The sequence below is a fragment of the Xylocopa sonorina genome, chromosome 3 (genome assembly GCF_050948175.1).
Source record: "Xylocopa sonorina isolate GNS202 chromosome 3, iyXylSono1_principal, whole genome shotgun sequence".
In the NCBI taxonomy this organism is placed as follows: Eukaryota; Metazoa; Arthropoda; class Insecta; order Hymenoptera; family Apidae; genus Xylocopa; species Xylocopa sonorina.
The window spans coordinates 6,264,566-6,279,308 of NC_135195.1; the positions used below are offsets into that span (position 1 = coordinate 6,264,566).

The 14,743-nt window shown below is 37.2% G+C and overlaps 2 protein-coding genes across 2 annotated transcripts in view; both read left to right on the forward strand.

The window, feature by feature from the left end:
- Nucleotides 1-876: 876 nt before the first annotated feature.
- The window catches only part of LOC143422223 (ATPase family AAA domain-containing protein 2B-like), a 60,980-nt gene continuing 47,113 nt past the window's right edge, over nucleotides 877-14,743 (forward strand). The window contains exon 1 of the mRNA XM_076892710.1: nucleotides 877-881. The gene's annotated coding sequence lies outside the window, so the exon portion shown is untranslated. The remainder of the gene's footprint in view (nucleotides 882-14,743) is intronic.
- LOC143433467 (uncharacterized) lies at nucleotides 9,583-14,013 on the forward strand. Its single transcript, XM_076910805.1, has 13 exons — nucleotides 9,583-9,948; nucleotides 10,119-10,367; nucleotides 10,614-10,742; nucleotides 10,836-10,855; nucleotides 11,088-11,255; nucleotides 11,416-11,534; nucleotides 11,613-11,670; nucleotides 11,865-11,926; nucleotides 12,228-12,315; nucleotides 12,465-12,575; nucleotides 12,822-13,164; nucleotides 13,499-13,753; nucleotides 13,849-14,013. Exons 1-13 carry the CDS (start codon nucleotides 9,583-9,585, stop codon nucleotides 14,011-14,013), a joined length of 2,133 nt encoding a protein of 710 aa, XP_076766920.1.

Genomic DNA, 14,743 nt, shown 5'->3' on the forward strand with positions numbered 1-14,743 from the left:
GATAAGTAAACTAATCTAGCTACCAGAAACATTAAATTGTGCTAAAGAGTATTGTTTAAATTCCCTTTCTCGTATCCAACTTTACTCGTATCCCTCGCTGCTTCTGGCTTCAGGTAGGCAGACATTCGTTCCCGTTTACGACGATACCACATTGCAGAGAGGAAGTACGAAGAGGGAGCAGAACCGTGCCAAAGCAGAGAAACGTCTAGCACCGAACATTTTCCTAAATTGCGACCAGTGTTCGCGTTCACAATTACTTCGTGCTCACGTTTGCAATTATTTAAACGTACGACCAAACTACCCTCGAACACCCGGCCGACAACTGACAATAACGATAACGATAACGACAACCATCGCTCCTTTTTAGCGCGTAAATTCAGAGGACTAACTGACGTACAATTTCTGTCAAAATCATTACGATTATTACAGTGCTGTTTTTATAGCTCAATCCTCGTACAGTTCTCAGCTGTGCACAATACTTGTTGCTAGTTTACGACTACCATTTTCTGCTTTCAAATTTAATCAAGAATATAGCTACTATGTAATCAATTGCAAATAACAGATAACAATAACTAAATTTATCAACTCTCTTCATTTTATAAACTTAAGACGATTTTATTCCTTATCTTTTCATAGAGAGACTAAATTAAATTTTATATAGCAATAATAAATAAAACTCCATTTTTTCCATCAACAAATTACTAAACTTCACTCGTCCAATCGTACAGTGAATCGAATTCCTACAAGAAAAGTGTAACCACTGTTGGTTCTCAGACTCTCAGCTATAGAATTGCTCAACCCGACGAGCCCCCACATATATACATCATTCGTCTCTACCATCTCGAATCCTACCCCAAGAAATCCAATGAGCCCAGATGAAGGTGACACTGTCGAGACGAAGAAATTTCGCAAACAGCCAACCAGCCAGGTACACAGGTCTGCAGCGTTGGCGAGCAAAAGCGACCGACGTTGAACGATGCGAGGGGCCCGCCACGTTGGCCCCTCAAACAAATTAACGCGAGCGCAAACAGTGACGCAAACGGCGCATTCACGGGGCCAGAGATGACAGAAGGATGGACGGGCCCCATTGAGCCTTTACCGGGAAACCACTCTCAAACATTTGGTTTGACACTCCTGTGACGTTTTTCACGGCCGTGCATAATGGCCGCTCTCTCATTAGGGAGACGGGTTAAAACCTCGATCGTTGCCACCGTTCACCGGCCACTGATAAAACTCGCCTGTACGCGACCGTGAAAAGCGTCCCCTTCGTTACGTCCCGGCGTGGTCAGCAAGTTTGCTCGCTTTTGTGATCCTCGCGCAGAAGCACGCGTACGCCGGTAGTCAATCAAAGACGCGTACCCTCGAACGGTGCCTCTTATCGAGGCTCGTTTCTAAAGGGTGTTTCAACGTTGCCCACTTTGCTCGTGAAAAATTCGGTTAACTATGGGATTCTCCCGCGTAATTCATGGCTACTGTGCTGGACGCGAGGCGTTTTTCTTCGTTTCTTACCGAGAGTACTCTTTTTGCCCGTGGACTTTTATACTTGTTTTAGTTCGACAAAGGTTTACGGTATGGCGGAGAATGTTGGAGAAATGGGGAGGATTCAGTTTATTGTGGTCGATGACGAGTCGCAATTTTGCTTCGTTACGCGCGTCTGGATTAAAGTTAGCTTTTTCTTTTAGTTAAGGAAATTTGAGTTACTGCGCCGTGCGGGACTGAATAAAGGTAGTAGAAATGTTAGCCTGGTGTTTAAGGATACGGAATTATCACAAAGTAAATATATTTGAGTAATAAATCATTTTTTATAATACTGCGTAAGCCGAACTTTATGTAGAAAAACGTTTTTTAAGAAAACAAGTATAACGCAGTACAGAAATTTTATTACTGAAACTTCTGTGCGAGTATGTTTGGCAAAGGAAATGTACAACAGATTCTTTATCTTTCAAATGAAATAGTGCCAGGTAAATGTAACTGTAACGTGTTTCGAGCAAAGTTTATGGTAATCCGCGAACGCACAAAGGAGTTCCCACAACTTTTCATTTCATACGCTCCACCCAAATATGTCCATCAATATTTGATTTCCTTACAGTACAATGCACATTGTTCAGCGTACCTAAGGAGTAACCTTCCTTTCTAACGTAACCGTAAATTCTTTATCCGTCTCGCTGCCTTATTGGCGGAATGGTACGAAAGATGAAATGCAAAGATCGTAAAGTGAAATGCAAACGTAGATAAGTTTGGTGCTAGATTAACGTTTCTGCTTGTGTCGCTAGCACTCGAGAAAGACTCGAAAAACTTCACTCGAAGCAACATACCGTATCAGAGCTATTTATGCACAACTAAAGGAAAATCTCCTGGTGTTGTGTAAACGAATAACAATACACTTTTGAGGACAATGCAATGAGAAATAATGGCAGTAGATAGAGCCAAATGGTCAGAACACAGTCGGTTCCAATATAAAAATTGCTCATAAATATTCAATAGCACATATTTGGAAATATCTATTTGTAATGTACTGGATCTCGTTGCTATTTGCATGTCCCTTGACAGATTCGAATAAATGGAGTCCAATTACAGTTACGTCTATACTACAATTTCAAACGTCCCTGCAACCTATCCATTAACACGTTCCTCTTTGATGATATCTTTCAAAGCATCGCAGTTTCACAATATTACAGCCAATACAGGAACCTGTCTTTCGCAAACGTTTCATTACACGGTTTCGAATACTCTTAATTGTACATAAAAAATGACAGGCCACCGTGACACGCGACATAAATAAAAAAAAATAGTCCTATTAAGGGTTTTATTAAGGCTGTTATGCAACCTAGAATTTATTCAATAATCATCTCAATCGACGACGATAACGGGCAATGTGATATAACCACAGACAAGGTACAAGGCAGATCAATCACGCAACGTTACTGATTCAGTAGAGTATCTTAGCAATAATGCCCTATCATTTATAGCAGGACTTTGTAAGATATTATCGTATACATTACAATTTATAGAAGCTGTGTTTCCATAAAAATTATAAACGTGTACCAAAAATGACAAATCGAAAAGTAACGTGAATCTGCAATTTGACGCTATTCTATAAAACTTCCAATCCCAATCCAACGTTAGTGACATTAATATTCCTATGTATTCCCCTCTTCAAAATGTAGAAAGCACGTCACAACTTGTGTCTCTTTATACGATCGATATTTGAAGGCACGAATATTGCGACATCCGAAAATCCCATAAAAATGGCAGATCTGCGTCGTGCTCCGTCCATAATCTAGCTAAAGAAATTGATCAGAGGCTTAGGGGGCGACTCGAACATGCTAGTTACGACAGCATCCCTGTTGCATCCATAAACAGACACGCGCGAGCTAGAGACACGTTCACCCGTGCGACTTTATGCGAACATCTTCGGATCACGCTCACGGCCGACACCTTTCTCCCCCGTTCTATACCTCCAACGATATTGCCAATCGATTATCTGTGAGAATCGATGCGTGATTAATTACCGCGGCCCTATTGATATTTAATGAACCGAGCGTGCACGATATATTGAAACGTAACACTATTCCCCGGCACGGGGATACTAATTGTTCCCATGTAATGGATTTTCTCCGTTAAACGCGCATTAGACACAGATGCTCGAGGGTGTTGAATCTAGGCGCGTTTTATGGTCAGCCTCATAAGCGTTCCTCGTGTTCGAACGCAATCAAAGCAAAGGTTAAAACACTCTGACCGTTCGCTCCGTGTGGGCCTAGCAATAGGTTTATGCTATTTCGCAACGTGGCCATTTCGAGTACTTATCCGATCGTAATTTCAGCGTAGAGACATTCATCTTTCGTTCGTTCGTTTTCTTTCGTACGATTCGAGATACCTTCCCCGAGAAATCTTTTTTTTTTTTTACTATTTCTAAACGTTCCATTTCGCAAATTCGAGTAATTTAATTGAATCAGCCTTTCCGCCTTTCTGTTCAAATGAACAAAACAAGAAAATTAAATAGAACTCTGCTGAGGTCTGATCTACAACCAAATTACACGTCTTTTAACAAAATCAAGCGATTTAAACACACCTATGAACTCGAGGGTATATAATTTTCTTAAACGTAGAACGTTTCACGATAGTTTTGCGCAGTTAGTACTTATTGCGAACGTTAACATATATCTGTTTACCAGAATATTCCTATAATTTACGGTCGAACACAGTGGTTTCGCAATTGACATGTAAATCAACAGCGTTCTACAAATACCTCCCGCTCGTTTTCCCACGTACGATCATATCGCGGGTTTATGGTTAACGCGTTCGCCAACAATGCAAAACCATACGGAGCCTCAGTCGAACAACAAACTCGTCACGGAACGATTGGCAAGAAACGCGTAAAATAAATAATTCCAAATCGATCCTTCCCACGATCGAAAGAGCGCGTGGCGTTTGGCAATTGCTAATGCCACGTGTTCTATAAATTTCAGTACGTTGATAAGCGATATTAATATTAAACATGTTTGAACACGTTGGGACAAATTCAATTTCTGTGTTTAATTTAGATTACCTTCCAAGTAGACGATCTAAAAATGGCGAGTATTAAATCAATTTTCAGAAATATACCGTTGTGGGATATCTATTCCTCTAAGATTCCTTGATCCATTTAGCTCTTCTATGTTTTCTGATACCATAAACACTGCACAATCATTAAAGCAACCCATTTATAAATCATACCAGCTATTACTAATTGCTTTCAATCATTTAAATTAGAAGAGAAATTATTTACATGTAAAAATTGATGTTCCTTCATTTTTTGTCATTCGTTCAATAATAGATTTGAACAATCTGAAATGGAACTGCTATACTTTCCGCCATTATGTACCCAACACCCTTCCTGTCCCATTTCCGCTCCCGTTCTCTTAATTCTAGTTGTCGAACAAGTCTACTCTCGTACTTCAGAATTACAAGTACGCGCCCCCTTACGTAAGGCAATGTGCAAATTAAGTGCACGTACACAAGTTGCATACGTTTCCACGTCGATTATGCAACTAGTCACTTTCCAATCCTGGTTCGACAGATCCTGAAACTAGTTGCTTTTCTCCCTTGCTTAATTTTACCCATTTAGTACTACGAGTGGCGCAGTGAGGCAACGATTGATGAAGTTCCAGCGAGACTTCATCACTCGTACGATCTTGCATACAATGCCAGATCTTCGTTTCTTCATTTCTACGTTACGCGTCTAATGACTGCGATTATTCACTGGTATCTATTTAAATTTAAGGTACAACATTATAACCGAGTTGTAGTACATCACGTAATATGTTCCAGACTTGTTAATCAAAGATGCACTATAAATTGAAAAAATTTGGTTTTTGGCATGAAAATATAAAATTTGCATAATATACGCGCATTAAAAAATTAATCATTCACACACGCAATAAGTATATTCGGTATTGTCTTATCTAAATCGTTGAATTTTCAAGAATAACTTAAAGTAATAATTAATTTGAAAATTTATTTATTCCAAATAGCATAAATGCCACTTTTAACGTTCCACTGATTCGTCAAAGTAATTTATAATGATATGTAAAACGTTGTACTAATAAATTCGTTTGAGAGCCTACAACCAAAGTAGTAAAATCTAAAATTTAGTAGACCAACTAGAATCAAAATCTAGTGGAAGAAGTAAAACGTAAACGAGACAGCAAAACATTAATGTTACGGAAACTATAAATGAACGGCGATTTTAAGTCTATATTATTACATAATTAACCAAATAACTGACTGTAAAATTCCAGTAATAACTTTTAAGTAGCACAATATTGCAAGTACGACTGTCCATGTTTCTACAGCGATAGTTTTCGAATCATAGAGCATGTTAATGACACCTTACGAATTATGAAATTTTGTAACGACATCTTGTGAAACACAACAACGAAGAGATCATTAACCATAGAGCACAGTGATGTTTTACTAGATGTCATAACAACTGCGTACGTAATATCTATGACTCCTCTATTGCAATCTCTAATAATTTTAGTAATTACGGGATACTTTTCCATCAATGCATCATTATCCCAACTAAAGGACATATTTTTGCGCAAATGTACACGTAACTTAAATCAATCACCATTTGCTCGCTTCAAATTACAACAAGCGTTACAAATACTGGTACTACTGCTAGAAAACAATTTTTAAATCCTCGTACACATGATAATCGACATTGATTAAATTGTTTGTCGTATAAGCAATGAAATAAAATAAAACGCTTCCACGCTTTTCAGGGTTTATTCAATATTTTGAAATAAATATCTTTTAGAGTAACATCTATTTAAAAAATTTTTGATGAGATATGTATAAGAAGTTAATACAAATGTCGTCTTTCTTTTCATTTGGGACTTTTTTTATCGTCGATGAGTACGCGTACACGGATCCTGAACTATCTCACGTAGATCGAACAGCTTGGCAAGAATCCACTTTCGTCATCCACTGTGTGTTCGAGAAATTGGGAGTGAACTCCGAGGCACGATGAGGTAAACGATTGCACGCGTGATACGAGAAAGTCGCTTCGCGTTCTTGTTACTCAGGCGAATCAGAATAATTGCAAAGATGCATCTACCATCTACTTGTCGTGAAAGGAACTTCTTTGGCAACTGGGCACGGGAACAAGCGAGAGAGTTACATCTTTCATATTTCCTCGTTTAATTTTTGTACGACTTAACTTTAGCTTCGAAACTTAAAACGAAATTATATGCAAGAACTTTTACGATCAAGCGAAATAAATTTATGGATTAGTTTCTCTGAGTGAACATTGCATTTCTTACCATATGTAAAATAATTTATACTATTACCGTTAAAGTAGATGGCGAACGATGTAGTGATACGTGTCAATAATTACTGCTACCATATGTCATCCATCATCGTTAAAGAATAATTTGTTTCGAAACTGAATTAAAATGTCTTGAATAGTGGTCGCAAATAAAATTTGCTTTCAGCTTACATATCATACCCAGCTTAAAGGAAAAAATCAGAGTACTATATTTTACTGGCCATCTATTTCCTTTTCTTCGGATAAGTAATATTAGATTTCGATTGCTACCACCTTCATTAATCTTATTATCGATTAGAAATTTATTTTATCTAAGACTGCGCGCGGTTTGATCAATCTATCTTGCATTATCATCGTACATACATTTCATTCTTCACCTTCGCCAGATTTAACAACCTTTCCCTCTTCTACTCTCGAAGAACTTCTTCCATTACAGCGTTCTGTCTATTACGGTCGATCCCATAAAAGGTAGGAAGTCAGGATTTCTTACACCGTCGAACGTTCGATCATTAAAATTCCACCTTCCCCTTTCAGATTTCAGCTGGTACGTAAAATTTCACAGCCTCCGTCGTTTCCAAGGTATTCGCGGGCCGCCATAATTCTGCATTAACCGTATTATAAAGCACACGGTGCCACCTGACCCGTGGCGTTGCAACAGGGAATTTATATTCGCCCCTAGGCGAACATTAAGTACCGTCGGCGAGGATACCTCAGCTGCATCGAAAACCGCACGAAAGCCGACTGGAAACAATGCGATGCAAAGATCTCACGTGTCTGCGAACAGCATAGCGCACACAGATCAACCGGCTCGGGACGCAATCGTAACGAGAGTGGCAAGTTCTACCTTTCACACATCACCGGACGATATCAGATAGAATCTGTAGATCGGCACTGTCGACCGCAGCGGGGCGCCTTCGAATCCCGAAGTTCTGCGAACCTGATGAATGATACCACTGGAAATCGAGCGAATAAACAAGCACAGAATCATGTACCGCGGCCCCGACGACGTGCCCTCCGTTGAATCGTATTGCCGGCCCACGATCGATTTATTCCTCTTCCATTCCATTCATTGATGCCGCTGTAACGCCGGCTACTCGAAAAACGGGTAACAATCACATCGTATGAAATAACACCGCGATATCGCGCGAATAAATTCCCTGGAACACGTTCTAATGACAATGTAACGTAATCTGACAGATCTGAGCGATATATTTTATTCTATTCAATTTATTCATCGAATTAAGTGATCGTTAATCGCGGATCAAGTATTTTATTTTATTCGTCTATGACGAATACTTTCATTCGTTTCGCTGGAGATGCGTTGAATTTTCTGGATACTCCGAGTAATTGTTAGCTTCGTAAGCAGAATTCATAATACATTCTTTATATTATTCTTGGCACGTGAAGTAACGATTGAAATATATTTTGTTATTTATCACACGCATACACGTTTATTCTGGTAAATGTAATGAGAATACGAATTTTTTTTTTTAAATTATTGCTACCTGTTTACCTCGTATCGCTACGATTCAGCGCGCGATGGTGCTTTTGAAATACACGATACCCCTTGAAATCTTCCACGTGTGCTCTAAAAATGCAACTGTGAAGAATATGTATTCTTTGTTTCATCGAAAAGCACAAAATAAAGTGATGTGACTTGAACAAAATTTCAGCTTCCATCGATAAAGAATAATTAAGTATATAGATAGAAAAATCGTGGTGTTTCTTATTTGATACTTTTATAATTATCCTTTGTATTATGAATTAAAATGATAGTACTCTTTTATAGCGTTAATAAGGGAGAATATAACGATGACTATAACATATTTTACGGCAATTGCATTGCTTTATCATCCAATCGTAATAAGAAATTAAATATCAGTTATTTTTGCCTCCTCATTACGCTCGATTTAATTAATACGATTACGAAGACAAATTCCAAAAATTCCAGTTAAATCATGCCATTTACATTTTTTTAAAACGCAAAACCGTGATTACACATTCGCATGTGCCAAAAATGTGTACCGTTCCGGTTGCGCAATTTTACATGAATTGATACAATCTGGTCTCAAGGATGAACATATCTTAGACATCGAAACGTATACAAACAAAGCATATATATTTGCATTTTTCGTGAACTTTTATTGCGCAGAAATTTTACTAAAAATCATCGAAACTCCTATAAGAGGAAATCATTTCACTTTGTCGTCACATCAATCGCAACAATCCTTGAGTTACAATGGCTCGTCTGGTACTAGCCCTAGCTTTCGTCGCTGGCGTTCTCTTCAGCCGTAAGTGAATTAATTAATTCAATTAATAGTTTGTTGACCTAACTTCCTACTAAAAAAAACTCTATCTAATCTAGAAATTACACCTATCTCATAATTTGATCTTTAAAAATTAAGCATTTCGGGACTGAGCATTTACAATATTTAAAATTACAAAATTTCAACCCAAACGTAATTAACGTATAATCATCGACAGTAGTAAATAAAGCGATGATTGTAATGGTATCGTGCAGTTGAAACAGTATAATCCCCTATATCTCTCGTCATCTTTGAAAAAACTCGATAACTTTCCATGCAAAGATTAGACACAATTCAACTTACTATAACATTCGAGTAAAATTCGTATCGAAATTAATTTCAGACATAACATAATTTAATAAGGATTTTATGTTTCACGTATGATAAATCATTTACATTGCAATCTGCAAATCATTTGCATTAACGCGTGAATTGAAACGAGAGGGCAAACAAAAAGTTAATTCCATGTTTTACATAAATTCGACAATTATTTGTGAAGCATTTATGAACGTTGTTCCTACAGAAACATTCGCTGATGATGCCGAAGAATTAGTCGGAGCTAGGGACGCAAGTCCTGGCCAATTCCCCTATGTGGTATCCCTCAGAATGTTTAATCGACACGTCTGCGGAGGTGCCATCATCGACCAACACCACATCCTCACTGCTGCTCACTGTGTCGTGGCCATGCAAGGGTATTTGAATCTAGTGATTGTCGTGTCTGGTACTACTAATCTTCAGAAAGGTGGTACACCTCACAAAGTAGTAGGCATGTGGTCTCATCCCGATTACAATGGAAAAACGAAGGTCAACAACGACATCGGTGTCATAAAGGTCAGTGTTTTTATATAAATCCGATTAATCCACAGATTCTAAAAAATAGATTGAACCTAGTAACAGACTCCGTTTGCGTGTAATTTGTCGACACGTATTTTAGATTGCACTAATTTCGAACAAACGATTCAATTCGATAGAAAAGTCAATTCGCTATTACTATTTTCCAGCTTGCCAGCCCCATCAGCTACAACAACTTCCAAAAAGCTGTGCCACTCGCTTCTGCCAGACCGCCAGTACACAGCAAAGCCACTGTGTCCGCGTGGGGTAAAGTCTCTACAAACGGACAAGTATCCAATAGCTTACAGTACCTGAACTTAAACATCATCGATCTGAATCAATGTCGGAAATACCATGAACTCGAGATCAATAACAGCGCCATTTGCACCTTCAATGGTGTCGGAACTGGCTTGTGCAACGTAAGTGCCAGAGATCTTACTAACGTAATTACTCATCCGTTAAAAATTTCAAAAATATAAGGCAATTCATTGAAGGAATCTCGTAACAAACAAGTTTAATAGATTACTATGTTTCATCGGTGTAAAATTGCAATACTGGCTAATCGCATTGGAAATTACAAGTTCTCTTGTCTTCTTTCATGAATATATTTAATTATTATTATTGTTAAAAATGACAATAACATATTTTTGTGTCTTTTCTTACAGGGTGACAGCGGTAGCCCATTGGTCTACAACGGTAGAGTGGTTGGTGTCGTATCCCGCGGTATTCCTTGCGCTCAAGGTGCTCCAGACGTTTTCACCAGTGTTTCCGACACTTTGTCATTCATTAACAAAGCTTTGAAATATTAATTTCAATCAGCTTTAATAATATTCGTCGCAGACATCATGTGTAACGTTATAAATATACAGATATATTCGATCGTTCAGTTCATTGACAACTACATAATGTATAACACGGTATTATAAATACTATTATATATAAAAGAAACATAATGAAATATCGAACATCTTATTTAATAAAACATACGTCACGCACAAATTTTTTTCTTTTTTAATACTCGAACTACCGACCATTTAAGTATTCCACATTATTTCAAAGAATATGTATATATATGACTATAAATGCAAGTCATGAATTCCTGATACATATTTTTTGCGAAAAATCCTATAACTTTACAGTGTTTTATTTTTGGAAAATTTTCTAAGGAGTTGTAAAATCACTGTATCTGATTTCATACTCCTAATATTAATTAATATAATAAAAAAAAACATCCTGAAAACTCGACTTATGTTAAAAAAATATAGATTTATTAATCCCTTAAGCAAGAAGTTTCTGACCAAAAAACAGTAAAAAGAAGAAAATACTTGATGGTCTACAATCTATATGTATAATTCCTATGATTTATACAATTTTTATATTATTTATTATGCAGTGCAACAAATCTCTGTTCTCTATTTATACATTTTTTCTCTTTTTCTTTTTAATTTCTGAATTGTGCAATTACAGTATACGCTGTGCAAATCATTCCAGTAAAGAAAAGAACATGGCTTATGTTGGACGACTTTTTATTAGATACTCTGATATGACTAGAATCACGGAAGGGAAGAATATCGACGGACATAACTGTGAAATGCTAATACTTTCTTGTTAAAACAAACAAATCGTTAACTTTTGATTTTTATATTTTGTCCCAATGGTCCAAGATTGTGCTGTTCACAAATTTTCAAATCCATCATTCATATCAACTGAATCTCCATACAAGTAGCTGATCTGAAGTAACTGCAATTTTATAGTTTCAGTTAATTTAAGGAATAGATCTTAAAGAAAGAAAATCTGTCGAAATAAAATAATATATTTTGTTGTTAATTTTTAAGATTTTAAAGATGTAAGATAAATTGGTAAAACAATTATGTACATCATAAATATTTTTATATTGTAAAAACCATTTTTCTGAGTAATGAAAAGAAAATACAATCTTTTACCATTAAAATAAATATAACGTCGTATACCCTTTATGGTGAACAAAATGATAACTCAACACCTTCAACCCTAATTTTCATAGTGATTACGGAATTAGATGCCATTAAAATCCTATAATTGACTGAAAAAGTGATTAATTTAGAATGGAATTACCCTGACATGATATATTCATAACAATAACATATTAAAATTGGATTATAAAAATCTATGAAAAATGTACTAATAAAAATCGGTATTACGCGTTTTTAATATACGTAGTAATTTTATTCCATTTATTATCTGTATATATTAACATTTCATCATAAAATAATATGGAAATACGAGTATTTATTTTGCAGTAATCATTGATATCTGCAAGACACACACGTACGTTACACACATTACGTTCTGTAATGATATGGAAATTTTTGTATACTTACTACAGCTGTGAATAATGCTTTCAGTCTCCGTCAATGGTCGATTTCACATTTGACAAAATAAAAGAGTTCAAAGAATTTTCTATACGGCTATCTTATTTAGTGGAGTATCTTGTTTAACATGAATGTGTAACAAGTGTTCCGAAACTTAATTTTAAGCATAAAAATTCGTATAAAAGGAAACAAATCACATCGATCCCAACAATCATTGAGTTACAATGACACGGCTCGTGCTAGCTCTCATTTGCGTCGCCAGTATTTTCTTCGGCAGTAAGTAAACAATGAACAAAATAATTTATTCAGAATTCTAATGTAAACCAACTCCAATAAAATTCCACCTCCTCTAAGATCCATGAACGTATTTCTTAAAATAATCGAAATAATATCATACGCTTCGAACCATAGTATTCGCTCTCCTTCGATTGCAACAATTAGAAAAAGTAAAAGTAGTCAGTCTCTTTTTTTTCACTTCAGTTCATTCAAGTGAAGCATACAATGAAGAAAAAGTTTATGACCCCTGATCCCGAATTTTGTTTCCACAGAAACTTTCGCCGAAGTTGCTGAGCAAATCATCGGCGGCAACAACGCTAACCCGGGTCAATTCCCTTACCAAGTATCCCTTAGACAGAATGGACGCCACTTCTGCGGTGGTACTTTGGTCACCCAAAAGCACGTGGTCACCGCTGCCCACTGCATCCGAGGCATAGTGTCCGCTCCATACCACGATTTCACGGTTGTAACTGGTACAATTAGCCTGAAAAGTGGTGGCCAAAGTCACCGTGTCGCCGCAGCTGTTTACAACCCAGACTTTAAGCCCACTGCTTCGGAATCATTCGCGAATGATGTTGCTGTAGTTACTGTGAGTAACGTTTCACGTAGTGGCTATAGCTTCACCTTTACAGTCAGTGTCTTATGCGGGCATTCGAATCTCCAGCCACTCCTGCACATTTCGATCGCTCTTCTTATTTCGCCCTCCACGACTCTATCTCAATCTTATTTTCAATCGTCGCTATTATTAATTAATGCAGGATTTGTCGTTTGTAGTATGAGTATACATTGAAATACATTCGCGAGACTATTTTAATAATAAAATCCGTCAAATATAATACTACTTGATAAAAGTGAAGAATCTCGTAAAACTGTTTCTTTCTTTCTTCTAGCACAAATGATAGTGATATTTCTATTTATTTCAGCTCGCTGATACTGTACGTGTAAATTCCTACCAACGTCCAATTTCTCTAACTTCCATGGATCCACCTGTCGGAGCGAAACTCACATTATCCGGTTGGGGACGAAACAGTAATAACCAAGGGACATTACCAGACATCCTTCAGACGACAACCGTGACTCTCTTAAGCAACGCGGATTGCCAGAAACAGATCCCACAGCAACCCATTTATGGTGGACACTTGTGCGCCTTCCAACGGAAAGGCGTCGGTGCTTGTAACGTACGTAGTAAACTTCAAGTTAAATGAAATTCACACAATTCGACATTTCACGATATTTCACGATATATAACGGATAATAATCCTGTTCCTTAAAGGGTGACAGCGGTGGTCCTCTGGTTTACAATGGCAAGCTTGTTGGTATCGTTTCGTGGGTCGTCCCGTGCGCTCAAGGATATCCTGATGGTTACACTCGTGTCACGCATTACCTGAACTTTATTAACCAGCATATAAATTATGTACAAGCAGCATGCAGTGCTTAATACCGTTTAGCAGTGACGTGGAAATTTGTATAACTTATTGGCTAAATAGCAGTTTTACAGGAAAATTATTCTATTCTAGGACACATTCTACCCCCCTAAAACCTTACTCTTATCGAATAATATGACTGCACGAAATAATAGCGCTATATAAAAGTATATAAAAGTCTTAACATTAAAAATTATTTTTAGTCAAATTTCCATGTTTCACGTTGCCAAATGTTCGAAATAAATACTCGTATAATGCATGTCCGTTCTGGATAACGCAGCAGCATAATGAGATTAATTGTCATTCGTGAACCATGACGTCATCGACACTGATCCACTATCCTCGCCGTCTTTGGTATGGCAGACCGTATGGGTCAGTCAGATAGGCCCACTCGTTCGCGAGGTCCATTATGGAAGCAAGAATACCATGTATCATTGACCGTGGCGATGTCTGAATCTAGGCATTGTCGTCGAGTTTACATCGAAATGAAGTATTTAATGATATCGTCATCCTTGCGAACAGTATACACGCCTCCGTACAAAAGTATTGGAATATTTGCAAAATATTTTTAGTAAGTCTTTATCATCATTATACGAAATAAATTATTATTGTTGAACAACGATTGTTGTTAAATTCTGATATACGAATGTAAGGAACATCGGATAGCAGGCAGCACGAGCATTCGAAGAGGCCCACTCTGGGTCCTTGCCTAAACATTAGGATGAACCATAGCGTTAGGGGTGT